Source organism: Osmerus mordax, chromosome 23, assembly GCF_038355195.1.
Source record: "Osmerus mordax isolate fOsmMor3 chromosome 23, fOsmMor3.pri, whole genome shotgun sequence".
NCBI classification, from domain to species: Eukaryota; Metazoa; Chordata; class Actinopteri; order Osmeriformes; family Osmeridae; genus Osmerus; species Osmerus mordax.
Window position 1 is genome coordinate 2,546,194 of NC_090072.1, and position 18,371 is coordinate 2,564,564.

The window sequence follows — 18,371 nt, forward strand, 5'->3', positions numbered from 1 at the left end:
GTGTACGAGTGCCGGGTAGGGTGTGTGTGGGTTTGTGTACAAAGCAAAGTTCAGGCGATAAGGAGTGGAGCAGGTGCCGACAGAGGGGCTGGGGTTGAGCTGGGCGTTTTCCAGCGTGGCTGACAGCTTTCTCAGTGCACACGGCTGACGGTTAGCCAATATCTGTAATTCTACCCGCTAATCTTTCCATTGCAGCCACTGCACTGTACAATTTTTTTTTTATGGTGTGTCACAGGTTTGTTTCTAGGAAACGTTAGTACGTACGTGTCACCCAACAAATTCTTAGTAAGTTAGCTGAAAAACAAGTTAGACTCCAACTATCCTTACAATAGGCCAATCTGGTCCATTGATAATAGCAGATATATTTAAACATTTTGTTTCCCGTCTCCTGATGGCTACTGTGTTTGTGTGGTCCCCTGTTTGTTTCCCGTCTCCTGATTGGCTACTGTGTTTGTGTGGTCCCCTGTTTGTTTCCCGTCTCCTGATTGGCTACTGTGTTTGTGTGGTCCCCTGTTTGTTTCCCGTCTCCTGATTGGCTACTGTGTTTGTGTGGTCCCCTGTTTGTTTCCCGTCTCCTGATTGGCTACTTGTTTGTGTGGTCCCCTGTTTGTTTCCTGTATCCTGATTGGCTACTGTGTTTGTGTGGTCCCCTGTTTGTTTCCTGTATCCTGATTGGCTACTGCGAGAGCGTAGTTACCTGGAAGTGGAAGATTCCGGCGTATCCGGTGCTGAAGCCCTGTCCATGAGGCACCACTCTGTGGAGCAGGTTGTCGTTCAGGGTCAGAGAGGCTATGGCAGCCAGCAGCCAACAATCACCTATGACACACACACACACACACAGGTACATACACCAGAGACACATACAGGCAGACACACACACACACACAGGTACATACACCAGAGACACACACAGGCAGACACACGCACACACAGACACCAGAGACACACACACCGTATACACACACAGGAACACACAGACGCAACAACAACCTCATTAGGACAAGGCAGCTGTAAAAATCAACCACCCTTATCAAGTTTTCTTTATAACCCCCCCCCCCCCCATCAACCCCCCCCCCCCCACCCCTTCGACCCCCCAACCACCCCCTCGACACCCTAAATTATTTCTCGCCCCACGCTGAACAGCAGCACTTCAGACATGACTAATTGATGGCCGCTCCACGTGGTTTTAGGGGGGCATGAGACCCGTAGCTTCACCTCATCAGCACCCCCCCACACACACACACACACACACACACGCCGCGGCAGCTCTGTAGCTGCACTGTTCACTCTGGGCTCTGGAATCCCAGTCAGTAAGAATGTGTTCTGTCTCTCTCTTCCTGGATCCTGCTCTCTCTTTTCCTCTCTCCCTCTCTTTTTTCCCTCCCCTCCGTATCTATTTGATCTCTCTTCCTCTCGCTGTTCTCTCTTTTGCTCTTACTCTCTTCCCTCTCACTTTCCCTATCCCCCTCTCTTTTTTTCAGTCTTTCTCTCAAGTCTTTAACCCTCGTGCTGCCTTCGGGTCACATGACCCAAAGGTTCATAACGAACCATCGTTGTGTTTACCCAATTTTACCCAATACAAAAACAAATTAAAATAATTTTCTTTTAACCTTTGCAATGTGGGGGGTCTGAGACAGCCTAGCTGTTAAAAGAAAATGCTTCACTTTGTTTTTGTATGCGGTAAATCTGTCGCAATACGACGGTGGGTCACAACAACTGATGGGTCAGAATGACCCGAAGATAACACGAGGGTTAAGACTACATACAGAGCAGTTGAACATGAATTATGCAGGGGTGTGCAATGGATGAGTTTTGAGTTCATATTTTGTCCCTCTCTCTCCCCCCCGTGCCTGCTCTCCCTGTCATAGAGACAGAGTGACCGTGCTGGCTCAGTGTGGTTGGTGACACCAAGTGAGGTCATGGCTCACCTAAGACTCCCTGGCAGATATCTGTACGTGAGGCTCCGTCCACAATGAACTGGGGGCACTGGCAGATCTCCTGTGGAGCACAAACACACACACAGAGAGACACACACACACAGACACACACACAGAGAGACACACACACACAGACACACACACACACACAGAGAGACACACACACAGAGAGACACACACACAGAGAGACACACACACAGACACACACACACACACACACAGAGACACACACACACAGACACACACACACACAGAGAGACACACACACACAGACACACACACACACACAGAGACACACACACAGACACACACACACACACAGAGACACACACACAGACACACACACACACACACAGACACACACACACACACATACACAGAGAGACACACACACAGACACACACACACACACAGAGAGACACACACACAGACACACACACACACACACAAAGACACACACACACACACAGAGACACACACACACACACAGACACGGACACACACAGGAAGGGAAACTAAGTTAGTGCTACCATGCATTTGATCTGTGTCTTACACATTGACACATTGTTTCTCTCTGCTGTTTCTCCCTTTCTGTCCGTCTCCCTCCTTCTAGGACAGACAAAGAAACACACAGTCCACCTCTGGGGCTCTCGAACCCTTCATGTCGGGACATCGGTGACTCATGAATAATGGACACTGTGCTGTTGTGAAGGATTATGCTGTATGTATCACTCCTCAGAGTGACAAGTCCAGAACTACAACTCCACTGATTTCTCTCCCTCTATCTCTCTTTTTCTCTCTCTCTCTCTCTCTCCCTATATTTCACTCAGCGCAGAGCGTGAGACAGACTAGCCACTTTTGAGGCTGCGGTACCGTGCTTGTGGATGTGTGTGTGTGTGTTTCAACGTGCGTGTGTGTGTATATGTGTGTTGACATGCGGCGTAAATATTCCAGGGCTGAAGGGAGACTGGAGAGATGCATTATGGAGGAAGCAGAGGACGGTGAGAGCTGGAGTGTGAAGAGCACTTGACTGGCACGAGTGACACACACACACACAGTCGGACCCAGAGCCCTTTCAGGTTAACCACGATGTCATGTGACCACGTGTGGTGTCGTGCCTAGATCCTGGGATGAGAGAGGAACTCTATGATGCCACACACAGGCGTGTTGGAGCCGGACGAGGGCAACCGGTTTAACGTGTAATGCGGGAGCGAGGGATGAGGAGACTAGATCTTGAGGTGGTGATGACAGGTCTTAAGGCCAGGGCCCACTGTAACCCTCACCCCCCCTAAACTTGGGCCTCATCCAGCGGACCCTCTGGGTCTTGGAGGAGCAGGGGCCCACTGTAACCCCTTACCCCCTCATCCCCCCTCCCCAATCACCGAGGGCCTCATCCAGCGGACCCCCTGGGTCTTGGAGGAGCAGGGGCCCACTGTAACCCCTTACCCCCTCATCCCCCCTCCCCCACTCACCGAGGGCCTCATCCAGCGGACCCCCTGGGTCTTGGAGGAGCAGGGGCCCACTGTAACCCCTTACCCCCTCATCCCCCCTCCCCCACTCACCGAGGGCCTCATCCAGCGGACCCCCTGGGTCTTGGAGGAGCGGGGGCCCAGCTCGTTAAAGCCCAGAGAGGAGGGCGTGCAGGGGAACAGGGCGTCCTCAAACAACCCCCTGCTCTGGAGGCAGCGGGACCGCAGGGCCTCGTAGTCCTGGCCCAGGAACTTGACCGCGTTGTGGTTCTGGCCCAAACCGTCGTCGCGATCCCATTGGCTCCTCAGCTTGGCGGCCATGCCCGAGGCGTAGATAGGTTCCATCCTGACCTAGGGAAGGGAAGTGATTAGCAATGATATAAGGGCAAAGGGGTCAAAGTTCAAACATCAGTGTAACAGGTCAGACAATCAGGAACTGTTTTTTGGGGAACAGCTCCAATAGGAAATCAGCCAGGGAACAAGAACAGCCAATTAGAGTTTGTTAATTATGGATCACGCTGGGGTATGAGCCTATGCCGATTGGCATGGCGACAGAAGCTGCAGTCTGGGATGTGGAATCTGTCAGAAGACGCTTATGGGTTATGGATGAGGAGCAAATCATAAATTAGACAAGAATTACGGCGGCCAATTAAGAGACCTGAATTAAACATGAGGCCGGGGTATTGGCCTACGGTAAGCTGTGGCAGACATCATTATTAAAGGAAACTGATGGAAGAAGATGGCGGAGAGAGAGCTGCCAGGGGAGATCTTATTGGATCCTATTGGGAAGTCTTCACAGGACAGCAACAACATCCTCCTTCATAAACCAAAATGATGCAGAGAAGTTAATTCATGCTTTTATATCCAGCCGGCTGGACTACTGTAACGCACTTTTCACTGGTCTTCCCAAGAAAACCACTGAAAGACTACAGCTCATTCAAAATTCTGCAGCTAGATTATTAACCAAAACTAAAAGGAGAAAACACATTAGTCCTGTCCTAGCTACTTTACACTGGCTCCCTGTTACCTTCAGAATTGACTTTAAGGTCCTTTTCCTCACATACAAAGCTCTACACGGACAAGGACCTAGCTACATTGCTAACTCCTTTATAAACTACACACCAGCTAGAACACTGCGATCATCAAATGCAGGCCTATTAGAAGTCACCAGAAGCAGTCATAAGAAGATTGGTGATTCGGCCTTTGTCAATTACGCCCCAAAACTATGGAACAAATTATCCATAAATATTAGGGAAGCAAACACTCTAGACATTTTTAAAAGACAGCTTAAAACCTACCTTTTTACCGAAGCATTTAAGTAATTTTATCTCAAAAGGGTTTTTCTACTTTTAAAGTTGTTTTCTCTCTTGAACAGAGATCTTATTGGGATTTTTATTTTTGTTTGAATTGTTTATCACTTGTATTATTGTTTTTATTGATTTTATGTAAAGCACCTTGAGCTACAATTCTTGTATGAAATGTGCTATATAAATAAAGTCTTACTTACTTACTTACATAGCCTGACACATGCTATCCCTGCATAGCACACAGGTTACTCACAGAAGGCACACACACCCATCTGAAAACGTTAACTTTTCCATACGATGGATATGCTAACAAACAAGTTTGATTGGTGGGTTCCAGGTATTTTTAGGCGTGTGTGTGTGAGCGCGTGTGTGTTGGGGTGCCCATGTGTGAAGGTGTGTCTGTGCAATTGTGTGCGTATGTGAGTGCATGTGTGTGTGTCTGTGTGCGTGTGTATGTGTGAGTGCATGTGTGTGTGTCTGTGTGTGTGTGTGTGTGTGTGTGTGTGTGTGTGTGTGTGTGTGTGTGTGTGTGTGTGTGTGTGTGTGTGTGTGTGCAGCAGGGCAGGTAGCAGGATACCTAGAAAGAGATTGGGTGTGGTACCCGGAGGCATCCTGGAAGTATTAAGGTATCAATCCATTGTGCTACAGAAGGGAATGGCTTGGGTGAGACCCAATAGCATGTCAGATGTTTTTTCTTTCATTTTCAATACAGCTTCAGGGGAAAAGGGAACTGTTGGTTCCAGTCAGTTGTTCTTTTCAACAAGTTTTTGAGATTATTTCTATTGTTCTCAGTTCTCTACTGTCCTGCACATGAAACAACTCTTTCTTCATTTGAATCTTTCTTTGTTTTGTATTTTATATATTACTCCATTTACTCGCTTCTCTCCATTTCACCCTCTCTCCCCTCAGGGAACAACGGTTTTCTCTCTCTCTAGTTCTCGTGAGTGTGTGTGTGTGTAGGTGTTTCTAAATGTGACTTTTTGTCTATTATTGAGCCTCGTCAAAGGAAATGCACTTTATGTAAACGTTACTTTGTGATATTGTTTCCCTCTCCCCACAGTGTACTATCTGCACTTCATTTACTGGTCCGACTTATCTGTTATTAGCTGAGAACGCTTCTGATTGGTCAAGAGTCAAGAAGAGAAATGGGGCCAGTTATCATACATTTCCATGCCGAGCTGCCCAACTGCCTGTCTTCCTGGCTAAAACACAATCTAAGTATCCAAATAATGCTCTCTCATTCTTCATAAACATCACACAAAGAGTCGTTTCAAAGCCTTTTAAATGCATGTATACTATGTGTCACAGTATACAGTATGTAGCATACAGTGCCTAAACTACATTTACATTGAGTCATTTAGCAGACGCTCTTATTTAGAGCGACTTACAGTAGGTACATATCAACTGCTTTAATGTTGTTTTTTGTGCGACTAACAAAATACATATTTTCGGGTGTCCTGTGTGAAAGGCTCCCTTCCTCCTACACCACACAGAGTAAACAGGTAGGGAGTCAGGTGGCTGAGCGGTGAGGGAGTCGGGCTAATAATCTTAAGGTTGCCAGTTCGATTCCCAGCTGTGTCAAATGACGTTGTGTCCTTGGGCAAGGCACTTCACCCTACTTGCCTCGGAGGGAATGTCCCTGTACTTACTGTAAGTCGCTCTGGATAAAAGCGTCTGCTAAATGACTAAATGTAATGTAAATGTGAACAACGTCCCCAAAGGAAACACATTCCAATGATCCAGTGACTACCCTCTGAAACAAGATGTCATACCTGTGTCAATGGAAGCACAATCTGAAGGTTTGAGATGCAAACCCTTGGATATCACACAACACGTTATATCTCTGTGAGAGGTTATTTGGACCAGGAAAGTCACTTTTCATTTCATTCATTCAGCAGACCCTTATCCAAAGCGACGTACAAACATTGCAAACATAAGTATAGCAGAAGATCAAGGATCAGAAGTGCATAATCCATCTATCTGAACCAGAAAAACACAGAAGAAGAACATCAAATGTCCACATACAACACAGTCGCATGTTGTGGTTAAGTGAAGGATTTCCCATTTGTTTGTTAATCACAATCTCACAATCGCACACACAAAACAAGTTACAACAGTTGAATATCTTTCAGATAACCTGCCTTGAGTGAGTGTGTTTAGGATGAACACTCCAGGTGGTTCCACAAAGTGCAGTGAGGTGAGATGAGGGAGGTGTAACTGAGGCTTTAGTAGAAGCCTGGGCAGGGCCAAATAACACCACTGGCTGTGCAGTGATATGCAAATTATTCTGATAATTTCCCTAAAGCTGGGACCGTGTTGTTCTTAGAATTAAGACTTGGCTGCAAACAAATAATACAACGAGTACTGTAATAGACAGCACTGGAACACACACACACGATGATGAGAAAGCATCAGAACCGAGAGTAATTCTTTAAGTCTTCTTATAGCTCAGGGATCATATTTCACTTTTCAGTGTTTTCACTAACTGTAATTACAGATTGAAGGTGTCTGGTGTCTGCGTGCATATGCCCGTGTGTGCGGGCGGAGGTATTTCGGCGTGTGTGTAGGCTATGAGTGTAGGTATGTACATGCACGTGTGTGTGTGTGCGTGCGTGTGTGTGTGTGCGTGGGGGTCTTAACAGTTAGATTTAAACACGTAATCTTAACTGGTATCCGTTTTGTAACAGTAACCAGCTGTAGCCTAAGTTCCAACCTCTCGCCAAGTTTAAAGCCAAAGAACAAATGAACATTTAACTTGTAACGTGCCCTTTAATTTTTAGGCTGTACAATCATGTCCGCATGCCAAACCAGGCTAGAATAGAATAGAATAGAATAAAGGATAGAATAAAGCGCTCGCGAACCTGGAATTGTCAATCAACGGAAATATGCTCAATGTAAGACTGTTACATTGTTTCGATAATAGTTTAGCCTAATAGTAGCCTAGCTGGCAATACCCCAGCAAACTTAGGCTTTTCCTACATTGACTTCCGACCTTAAAAACCTACATAGTTCATCATATTTCAAATAGCCTACGTTGGAAAGTTGTCTGTTTTTTGTGATTTTTTTTAGTAAAAGAGAATGGCATTTTACCTTGTGAGTGTTGATCCTTGTTATGTGGTTGTTATTTTTTATTATTAAAATGCTGCAAGACTTCTTCTGTTACCTTCCATATTTAGTTTTACTCCATCTGGCTAAAAATCTCTTGCTGCAGAAACGCCCAGTGTGATTCACGGTACATGGCACAATGAGTATGCGCACTGTAGCCCAAGTTCTGCAGAAGTTACAGAAGTATTTTAAAAGTGTAATAAAAACGTAGTACTACAACACTGACCCTCGTTATTCATGTTTACTTGCTTATATCATGATTGATAACAATATTCTTCCTCGTAAAACAAGTTTAGGCTACAATGAACAGTAGCGACTTGTTGTGACCTCAATGTTGACACATTTGTAGAATTCTATCTCGCGGATGCTTTGATGTTTTCACTAACTACTGCTATTTCAATTAACATGTTATTTGAAACGTAGTTATTTGTTGTAGACTCATTTGTAATCGTGCCAAGCAAACTGGCTTTTGGTGGCCATTGCTACACTCTAGTGGCAAGAATATCAAAGCGCATGTTGATGCCAATCTAAACTACACGTCCCACAATTCTCTATTCTCATTCATATTTTCCCAACAGGCTTTGCGTGCGCACTCTTGTCGTTGCTCGTGTGCCCGTTGTTTCTGCAGAGGGAACGACCATTGAACGAATCTCACCATGGCTTCCGACGGACCGCCGGGGACCGAATCAATGCCGTCAGATTTAGGCAGCTCTGTTGCGGCCTTGAATTCCTGGAGCCATCCAGAACTTCAAGCCAAACTCGCGGAGTTAGGCGCACCAAACATGGGTAAGAAGCATCTTTAAAGCTATCCTAGCGAGCACGCTAACTAGCTATCAAGCTAACTACTTCCGTGGCTAGGCCCGAAAGGGACAATCAAAGTGCCTGAAGTAGAGTTGAAAGTGTCTAAGCTGTCTAGCATCGTCTGTAGGCAATGTTTTTAAATGAGTGCTTTGATTGAATGTGTTTTCCATCTACCCACGTGAACATCCCGTTTTTGCTTGACTTTCTGCTAGCCATGGTCACTCGTTGCTTGTTGTAATGTCAACACCACTCACCCAATCCTAATTTCCCTCTCTCTAGGCCCGCGAGAGGAGTTAATAGACAGGCTGAAAGGATACATGATGCAGGTAAACACATTTCGTGTTTTTGTTTTGTCGTTATTTTGAAACGTTTACGTTTGATAGTTTGATACTGCTTTGATGATTAACCCGTGGGGTCCTCTGTAGACTGGAATCCTTCTTAGCAAACCCAATCTGGCGGGGGAGGACAAGCCTTCCATGACCACGGTAAGTGCCCGCAAGGCTACCCACACAGAACTCTGTAGTGCAACAACCTTTCTCCTCTACAATCACTTGATCATTGCAGTCATCTCAATTGTATGTATGATGAATTGTCTTCATTTAGCAATGAGATGTACGATGTAGCTGTAGCTAGTCTTTCCTCGTATTCAGTTGTGTCCACACTCGGGTTTGTCTGCACTGTGCACTTGTTAAGTGTTGCTGCTGATAGGACAAAGATATTTCCCGGTAGGGATGAAATAACCATCATATTATCGTCTTATCTATGAACATGTACTCCTCCTCACCACCACCACATCCTTCATTCCCTCCCTCCAGATGCCCGGGATCCCTCCTATGCCCCCGATGCCCATGCCGCCCATGCCCCCAGGAATGGGCATGCTGCAGGCCATGAGCATGATGGCGGGCGGGGCCCCCCCGGGCATGCGCATGGGCATGGATCCGCCCGGCATGAACCAGGAGGAGCAGCTGAAGATGGCTCAACAGAGGGCAGCCATGATGATGCAGCACGAGGAGAGGAACCAGGTGGGCAGAGAGAGAGAGAGGGAGGGGGAGAGAGAGTGTCGGATGGATCAGTGTGAGGATGTGAAGGGAGATATGGTGTCGTCTTGCTTTTAGTGAAGGGTTCGAGTCGGGATGGGCAGTCTGGAGGTGTGGGTCCAGCCAGGGGTGATGGTTGTTGACCGTGTGTGTGTGTGTCTGCAGGGGGACGCCCGGGCCATGGAGGAGCACATGCAGGAGCTGGAGCTTCTGGAGCAGCAGAAGAGGGTAAGGAGGAGCGCCTCTGTCTCTCTCTCTCTCTCTCTCTGTGTGTGTGTGTGTCCTTCAGCCTGGATAGTAGATCTGGGCCGTGCAGCAGTGGGAGACACTAGTCACTACTGGGCATGGGATGTTGTTTCCCCTCCTGCTCCCTCCTCTGTTCTCCACCCTCTCCCCCTCTCTGGGTTTCTGCTTTCCCTTCTCTCTGCCCGCTAACTTTCTCCTCTCTCCCTCCTCTCCCCCCTCCTCCAGGCAGCAGTGTTGTTGGAGCACGAGCGTCAGCAGCAGGAGATGGTGAAGATGCAGCAGGGGGCCCCCGGCCCCCGCTCGTCCGACCCCGTCTCCCGGCCCCCCCTCATGCCCCCCGGCATGCCCCCCCTCAGCTCCATGAGAGGTACGAGACACACAAACACAGCGCCGGCTTAAATGAAGACGTACAATGAATCAGTCTGATTGTAAGTGGGGTGTTGTAAGTGTGAAATTGTCTCATGGAAGTGTTTGTTTACTGTTGTTGTTTCCTGTTGTTGTTGTTGTAGGTGTGAACCCCAGTGGCCCCCCCCCTCCTGGTGTATCCATGATGCAGAGCCAGAGACAGAGGGTGCCCCCGCCCCCCGGGGAGGACGCCAGAGAGGTAACACCCCCTCCTCCTTATGACCTCTGACCTGACCACCTGACTGTGGCCGGAATATCACACGCACATTTCATAATGGAGGGAGTTTGTGTGTGGTTAATGTGAGCCTGTTTGTCTAATGTGTGCGTGTGTGTCTCCCTCTCTCTCCCTGTGGCATGCACTCTCTGTCTCATCACCCCTCCTTTGCTCTCTCTCGCCCCCCTTCTCCCCTCCTTTGCTCTCTCTCGCCCCCCTTCACCCCTTCTTTCTCGCTGCCCCAGGTGTGGCAGGGGGAGGAGGTGGGCATCGGGCCCAAGATCCCCCAGGCCCTGGAGAAGATCCTGCAGCTGAAGGAGATCAGGCAGGAGCAGCTCAGCACCGGCCCCACTGGTAGGAGGAGCTCACCTGAGCACTGACGCTCCCCTGAGCACCTGTGTGTGTGTGTGTGTGTGTGTGTGTGTGTGAGAAAGTAAAGCAAAGCCTTCTTTCCTCGTTCCCCCAAGCTGATCTGTGTGTGTGTGTGTGTCCTCCTGCGTTCTGCCCGTGGCCCCAGAAGAAGAGGAAGAGGAGGAGAGCAGGGAGATGGAGATGAGCAGCCTGTCTGCGGCCGGCGCCATGTCTGACGAGGACGAGGACGACAGCCAGCTGTCCAAGAAAGACGTGAGCGTCGCCGACGGCAACCCGCCTTGTCACCTCACCCCCCCCCCCTTTCTGCTGCTCATGCTTTGTTTTCAAATTATAACCGGAAAAAGAACAGAAAATAAAATCTGTACTTTTTCACTCCCTTTCTCTCCGTCTCTCTCCCTGTATCTCTTTGTCTCTCTCTCTGTGCTTCTTCCCCTCTCCTCAGAAAAACCGCAAGCGCAGGAACCGCAAGAAGAAGAACAAGAAGAAGAGGGAGCAGGAGAAGAGGGAGCAGGCGGAGGAGAAGAAGGGCGAGGGGGACAAGGACCAGGACAAGCTGCCCGAGGTGGAGATCGAGTACATCACCGAGGAGCCCGAGATCTTCGACCCCAACTTCATCTTCTTCAAGAGGATCTTCGAGGCCTTCAAGGTCCGATTCCCACTCTCCTTGTATCTCCACTTGTGCTCTAGGCCACATGTTAGTGAGGAGCTTTTGATCAGGCGGAATTTCTCCATGATAAGCAGTCATTCGTCACTGGGAATCAAATGGGAATCTGTTCATAAAGAAAGTGTCAGTTGATTTTTCTGAAACTGTCAAATGTAATTAATCCTATATTTTTTTTGTCCCTTCCTCAGCTGACAGACGATGTCAAGAAGGAGAAGGAGAAAGAGCCGGAAAAGGCAGAGAAGCCCGAGATGTCCATGCTGAGGAAGAAGGGCTTCGAGGAGGAGAAGAAGGACAGCGATGACAGTGATGATGTCAGTCCCCCACCCCTCCCCACTGTTTTAACGCTCACCCCCTTGACCAACACTGAATGAGATCCAACACATCTTGACTGTCGGTACACGCAACTGATCGTGTGTGTGTTTGTGTGCGTGTGTGTTCTCCAGGAGATCCGTCCCGATGTGCCCAAGCTGTCGAAGAAGAAGCTGAGGCGGATGAACAGGCTGACGGTGGCTGAACTCAAACAGGTACGCCCCTGCTCCACCCTCACACACGCTCCACCCTCACACACGCTCCACCCTCACACACGCTCCACCCTCACACACGCTCCACACACGCTCCACCCACGCTCCACCCTCACACACGCTCCACCCTCACACGCGCTCCACCCTCACACACGCTCCACACACGCTCCACACACGCTCCACCCTCACGCACGCTCCACCCTCACGCACGCTCCACCCTCACGCACGCTCCACCCTCACACGCGCTCCACCCTCACACACGCTCCACACACGCTCCACACACGCTCCACCCTCACGCACGCTCCACCCTCACGCACGCTCCACACACGCTCCACACACGCTCCACCCTCACGCACGCTCCACCCTCACACACGCTCCACCCTCACACACGCTCCACACACGCTCCACCCACGCTCCACCCTCACACACGCTCCACCCTCACACGCGCTCCACCCTCACACACGCTCCACACACGCTCCACACACGCTCCACCCTCACACGCGCTCCACCCTCCGGGGAGGCGCTCAGACACGCTCCGTACTGGGCCGTGTCCAGAGGCCCTGCTTTACCTGTCTGCCTCCCTAACACACACTCTACCTCACTTCCTGCCCCCCCCCCCACCCCTCTTCAGTTGGTGGCGCGCCCCGACGTGGTGGAGATGCACGACGTGACGGCCCAGGAGCCCAAGCTGCTGGTGCATCTGAAGGCCACGCGCAACACGGTGCCCGTGCCCCGCCACTGGTGCTTTAAGAGGAAGTACCTGCAGGGCAAGAGGGGTATCGAGAAGCCCCCCTTCGAGCTGCCCGAGTTCATCAAGAGGACCGGCATCCAGGAGATGAGGGAGGCCCTGCAGGAGAAGGTGAGGGGGGAGGGAGGCCCTGCAGGGGGAGGTGAGGGGGGAGGGAGGCCCTGCAGGAGAAGGTGAGGGGGGAGGGAGGCCCTGCAGGGGGAGGTGAGGGGGGAGGCCCTGCAGGAGAAGGTGAGGGGGGAGGGAGGCCCTGCAGGAGAAGGTGAGGGGGGAGGGAGGCCCTGCAGGGGGAGGTGAGGGGGGAGGGAGGCCCTGCAGGGGGAGGTGAGGGGGGAGGGAGGCCCTGCAGGGGGAGGTGAGGGGGGAGGGAGGCCCTGCAGGAGAAGGTGAGGGGGGAGGGAGGACCTGCAGGGGGGGGGAGGCCCTGCAGGGGGAGGTGAGGGGGGAGGGAGGACCTGCAGGGGGGGGGAGGCCCTGCAGGGGGGGGTGAGGGGGGATGGAGGCCTTGTTGGAAGAGGTGAGGTGGCTAGATGGGGAGAGGTGTGTGAATCTCGTATAAACATCGCTAACCCATTCAGGTGATTCATGGCCTTAGATAACGGACAGAGGTGCAATGGTAGGCCTCTCTGACCTCTGACCCCGCCCACAGGAGGATGCTAAAACCATGAAGACCAAGATGAGGGAGAAGGTTCGCCCCAAGATGGGCAAGATCGACATCGACTACCAGAAGCTCCACGACGCCTTCTTCAAGTGGCAGATGAAGCCCAAGCTCACCATCCACGGAGACCTGTACTACGAGGTAGGTCCTCCACCAGGTCCTGGTCCTCCACGCCTACATAGTGGTACCACCAGGTACAATTGAGTTCGATCCACTTTAAAAAAAATATCCCCCAGGAAATTCAAGTGTTCAGGTTGAATGAGAATGTGCTCCAGCACACTGCCAGCATGTCTCAGTCAGGAGGTACTGAGACTGAGACGACTCTGGTGTTTGTAGCAGATGGATCCTCTAAGGCTGATCCATCTTCCTCTCTCCTCTTCCTCTCCAGGGGAAGGAGTTCGAGACGCGTCTGAAGGAGAAGAAGCCTGGCGACCTCTCAGACGAGCTGCGCATCGCCCTGGGCATGCCTGTCGGACCTGTGAGCACTGCCTCTACCCTCTCAGCCCAGTCACTTCCTGTTCTCTCTACATCTTTCTCTCTCTCCCTTTGTCTCCTGCTCTCTCTCTCTCTCTCTCTCTGTCTCTCTCTCTGTCTCTCTCTCTGTCTCTCTCTCTCTCTCTCTCTGACACTGATTTGTAGGAGAGAACAGCTTTTTAGTACATTGAATTGTTTTGATTGATGACCTCTCTCCGTCTCCAGAACTCCCACAAGGTGCCTCCTCCCTGGCTGATAGCCATGCAGAGATACGGGCCCCCTCCATCCTACCCTAACCTCAAGATCCCTGGACTCAACTCTCCCATCCCAGATGTAGGTCCACACTCTATCAATAGTTAGACCTACAAATCTGTTTGGTTGAAGAGTTGGTGCTAAAATCCACAAATCTTTTTTTGTTTGTTTCTCTCCCCACTCCTCTCTTCTCCGTCCCCCCGTTTCTTCTTGTTCCTTTCTCTCCCCCTCCCCTCCTGTCAGAGCTGTTCGTTTGGCTACCATGCCGGGGGCTGGGGCAAGCCTCCGGTGGACGAGACAGGCAAGCCCCTTTACGGCGACGTGTTCGGAACCAACGCTGGAGAGTTCCAGGTTAGACTCTGCTCTCTCTCCCTCTCTGTCTCTCTCTCTGTCTCTCTCACACACACACGACCTCAGCATGTTCTGTACTGTGCCTACAACCTTACTAGTCTTCAGTGCCACATCATCTAACTCATCTCTCCTCCCCCCCATCCCTCTCCTCCCCCCATCCCTCCCCTCCATCCCTCTCCTCCCCCCATCCCTCCCCCCCATCCCTCTCCTCCCCCCCATCCCTCTCCTCCCTCCATCCCTCTCCTCCCTCCATCCCCCGTCCCGCAGGCGAAGGCGGACGAGGAGGAGGTGGACCACACGCCCTGGGGCGAGCTGGAGCCCTCGGACGAGGAGTCGTCGGAAGAGGAGGAGGAGGAGGAGAGCGACGAGGAGAAGCCCGACGAGACGGGCTTCTTCACTCCGGCTGACAGGTAGGCAGGACCAGCCTTCCACACGCCGACGCCCAGGAGCTGCTGGCCGTCTGGGGAAAACATGCTCCTTCACGAACATCACAGCTGGAAAACATGCTCCTTCACGAACATCACAGCTGGAAAACATGCTCCTTCACGAACATCACAGCTGGAAAACATGCTCCTTCACGAACATCACAGCTGGAAAACATGCTCCTTCACGAACATCACAGCTGGAAAACATGCTCCTTCACAAACATCACACCTGGAAAACATGCTCCTTCACAAACATCACAGCTGGAAAACATGCTCCTTCACGAACATCACAGCTGGAAAACATGCTCCATCACAAACATCACAGCTGGAATTTTAACCTGTGTGTGTGTGTGTGTGTGTGTGTGTCCGTCCTAGCGGCCTGATCACTCCCGGAGGGTTCACGTCGATCCCTGCCGGCATGGAGACCCCCGAGCTGATCGAGCTGAGGAAGAAGAAGATCGAGGAGGCCATGGACGGGTGAGCGTGTAACCATGACGATGCGTCGTCACCTGGTTTTGAGACATGACACCTTCTTTTTTTCTTCTCTCATTTGAACAGCCATGTGTTAACTGTGATGGTGTGTGTGTGTGTGTGTGTGTGTAGGAACGAGACTCCTCAGTTGTTCACCGTGCTGCCAGAGAGGAGAACGGGGTCTGTGGGAGGCGCCATGATGGCCTCGACACACATCTACGACGTCTCAGGGGTAAGGGACAGCTGTGTGTGTGAGAGCGACCCTACGCCATAAACACCACTAACCCACTGTCCATGTACAGAATGTGTTATATACTGTCCAAAAACATAAACACACACTCTAACATCTGCCCCCTCTCTCTTCCTGCTCCCCACCTCCCTGTCCTCTTTATCTTCCTCCCCATCTCTCCCCTCCGTCCTGTCCCCGTCCCTCTCCAGGCGGTGGCGGGCCGCAAGGCGGGGGGTGGGCAGGAGTCCCAGGGCGTGGAGGTGGCCCTGGCCCCGGAGGAGCTGGAGCTGGACCCCCTGGCCATGACCCAGAAGTACGAGGAGCACGTCCGCGAGCAGCAGGCCCAGGTGGAGAAGGAGGACTTCAGCGACATGGTGGCCGAGCACGCCGCCAAGCAAAAGGTGAGCCTCGTACGCCCCACTCGCTTTCTGGGGATTGTAGTTTTTATTTGTCTGTTTTGTAGAGGGAGTGGGGGGGAGTCTTGTGCTGCACTGTTTGGAGAGTCTGGAAGTCGAGCGTTTTGTTTGCCGGTCGAACCAAGGGCTCGATGTGTTGGCTTGCTTAGTGAGGTTTTGGCTGTCGCGTTGAATCCGAAATGGATTGACGTAAATGCAGCTAACGCGGACGTTAACTTGAATCCCTTTTCCTCCTTTTGTTCCTTCTTCTCCTCACAGCAAAAGAAGAGGAAGGCCCAGCCGCAGGACACACGAGGAGGAGCCAAGAAATACAAAGAGTTCAAGTTTTAGACCAGGAGTAGAGCGAGCAGGAACAGGGGAGAGAGAGGAGGGGGGGGAACAGGAAGAGGAGGAGAGGAGAACTCTGATTTTAATCTATTAGAAACCCTGGCGATCGACAACTGTTTTCACCACAGGGAAGGGGGGGGGGGGGGGTCATTTCCTTTTGATAATGATGATGGCGTTGATAACTGTGGTAGAGTCCGGTCTCTCCCTCTGTCATTTTGATTTGTACTCCACTGTGTGAGTTATTTTTCCATGTAACTTGTGCGTTTCTGGTTGGTTTTTTTTTTTGTAAATAAATGACAGAAGTCAAATTAGATGCCTGTCCTGAGCCCTCATGTCTAACGGAATGAGCTGTCATTACCTTTAGAAGGAATTATAAACTTTACTCAGCAGTTTAGAAGATACACGATAGCCACTCGCTTTCGGAACCTCTTTGGCTCTTTGGCTAGCATGTGCGAGGACTTTATGATAATTCGACGTTCGAATTCATACGATTGTGAAGACTCGGGGTGATCCCCAACCAGTTCGCGAGGTTTAACCCGCTCCCCTGACATGAGCCGCACTTCCTTCTTCGAACACAAGGAGGCTGCAGGAGACGCGTAGTGTGACGGTCACCTGATGTTGGAAGCACACTGACCTAAATAGCTGCATCTAACCGCGTGCTGACTCGGTCGCTGGCGTTCGCACACATTAGTGTGACTTCCCTCTTCAGCGCACGCCCTTTGTTGTTTCTCCAGGCAGCTGCAACTTCAGCTAAGGTAACGCTAGAATGTGTTGATTACTGGACAGGCCTCTGGTTCCTCCTAGGTCTGATGATGAGGGTTGACTTAATTGTTATTGACACAATGACAAAAGCTATATCCCATTAACATATCTGGTAAGGGTATTCGTTATTGTTATGACAAATGACATAATTTGTCCCTCCAATGATTTCCCTGAGCAATATGTAAAACGCTGTCATTAATCATATAAGCTACAGAATAATGATGTGTGTGTTCTTGGCCAACGCATACCACTATGCAAGGCCTGTACTTTGTCTAAGTGGCTGTCATTCAATCGCTCTTGATGGCCTAGTTGGACAGTGTTTCATCGCCTCAGCAATCATATTTAATTGTAAATCATCGCTCCTCGTCACGAGGAGGTTTCAACCTGGACTTTGGAACTTCTGCCTTGCTCCATTTTGGCCCAGAACCTCGTTCCGTGACGTCTCCGGTGGGGCAGAATCGGATGTAGACGATAGGTGACACATCCGAAGCACTAGACTATTTAGAGCGCCTCGAGCCCGCTCTGTCCATAATATAATCCACGTGATACTAATCTCTTTATTTGTCTCATGAGCGGGGCCTGAAACCGACACCTGGAACTGGCTGGATGCAATGGTCTGCACTGTGCGCCATCAAGCACAACTGGCTACCTTTCAATAAAGAAACTCATTGAAAACTATTTTGTAGGCGTAGGCCTACATATTTATGGGTGGTATTGAATCATTTTAGCTTCCATTTATTTCCACCTAAATGGTAATTGTGATCAGACGCACCAGGCCCTTACCGCCTTAAGGGGCCCAAAGTGTACATCCCAGCACGGCATTCACCTGCCAGAAAACAATATGATTTAGACAATATCAACACATGACATTTAATTGATTATAATGATAAGCCTTCTCCTAATGGGCTAAATTATTATAAAAACCATTAGTCATCGTCGAAACCTACTCAAAAGACAGACAATTGTTCTATTGACATAACGAAGGTGGGATCAGCAGCAGCTGTTAATTCGAAGCCTGTAAATAACCTGTTTTTCATTTAAACGTCATCTGTGTGTGAGGGGAATTGTGTTTAAAGATATAGGCCTATGAGTCATTCTGTTCTTGGAGGCGAGCGAGACATGTGCCGACTCGTGTGTGTGTGTGTGTGAGCGTGTGTGTGTGTGTGTGCGTAGGCCTACA

The 18,371-nt window shown here is 50.4% G+C and overlaps 2 protein-coding genes across 6 annotated transcripts in view; one reads left to right on the top strand and one right to left on the bottom strand.

Annotated features, from left to right (window-relative positions):
- Positions 1–7,926, bottom strand: part of capn1 (calpain 1) — a 17,168-nt gene extending 9,242 nt beyond the window's left edge. For 2 of the 4 annotated variants that reach the window (XM_067261205.1, XM_067261203.1), the window contains exons 1-4: positions 7,804–7,926; positions 3,500–3,757; positions 1,929–1,998; positions 698–816 (exon numbers count right to left, since the gene is read on the bottom strand). In XM_067261205.1, coding sequence (XP_067117306.1) covers positions 698–816; positions 1,929–1,998; positions 3,500–3,751 — 441 coding nt within the window. In that variant the 5' untranslated portion in view covers positions 3,752–3,757; positions 7,804–7,926. Of the gene's footprint in view, positions 1–697; positions 817–1,928; positions 1,999–3,319; positions 3,364–3,499; positions 3,758–7,803 lie in introns of those variants that run through there. The other 2 variants (XM_067261204.1, XM_067261206.1) reach the window with 2 other exon arrangements.
- Positions 7,927–8,438: 512 nt separating this feature from the next.
- sf3b2 (splicing factor 3b, subunit 2) lies at positions 8,439–16,740 on the top strand. Of its 2 annotated transcripts, none has more exons than XM_067261201.1 (22): positions 8,439–8,604; positions 8,899–8,945; positions 9,045–9,104; positions 9,435–9,641; positions 9,822–9,884; positions 10,128–10,269; positions 10,412–10,506; positions 10,767–10,875; positions 11,039–11,145; positions 11,336–11,539; positions 11,746–11,868; positions 12,001–12,081; positions 12,710–12,937; positions 13,476–13,625; positions 13,873–13,962; positions 14,184–14,291; positions 14,454–14,561; positions 14,829–14,971; positions 15,362–15,463; positions 15,590–15,689; positions 15,896–16,087; positions 16,361–16,740. In XM_067261201.1, exons 1-22 carry the CDS (start codon positions 8,475–8,477, stop codon positions 16,430–16,432), a joined length of 2,661 nt encoding a protein of 886 aa, XP_067117302.1. In that variant the 5' UTR covers positions 8,439–8,474; the 3' UTR covers positions 16,433–16,740. The 2 variants fall into 2 exon arrangements, with proteins under 2 accessions (XP_067117302.1, XP_067117303.1); XM_067261202.1 differs by having other exon boundaries at positions 11,042–11,145.
- The last annotated feature ends 1,631 nt before the right edge of the window (positions 16,741–18,371 follow it).

What these genes read in the sequence shown, in the direction of transcription:
- sf3b2 (XM_067261201.1), top strand. Translation starts at nt 8,475, where the DNA reads ATGGCTTCCGACGGACCGCCGGGGACCGAATCAATGCCGTCAGATTTA. An exon ending in GTTAGGCGCACCAAACATGG is followed by an intron (nt 8,605 to 8,898) that starts GTAAGAAGCATC and finishes CCCTCTCTCTAG; the next exon opens with GCCCGCGAGAGGAGTTAATA. An exon ending in ATCGAGGAGGCCATGGACGG is followed by an intron (nt 15,464 to 15,589) that starts GTGAGCGTGTAA and finishes GTGTGTGTGTAG; the next exon opens with GAACGAGACTCCTCAGTTGT.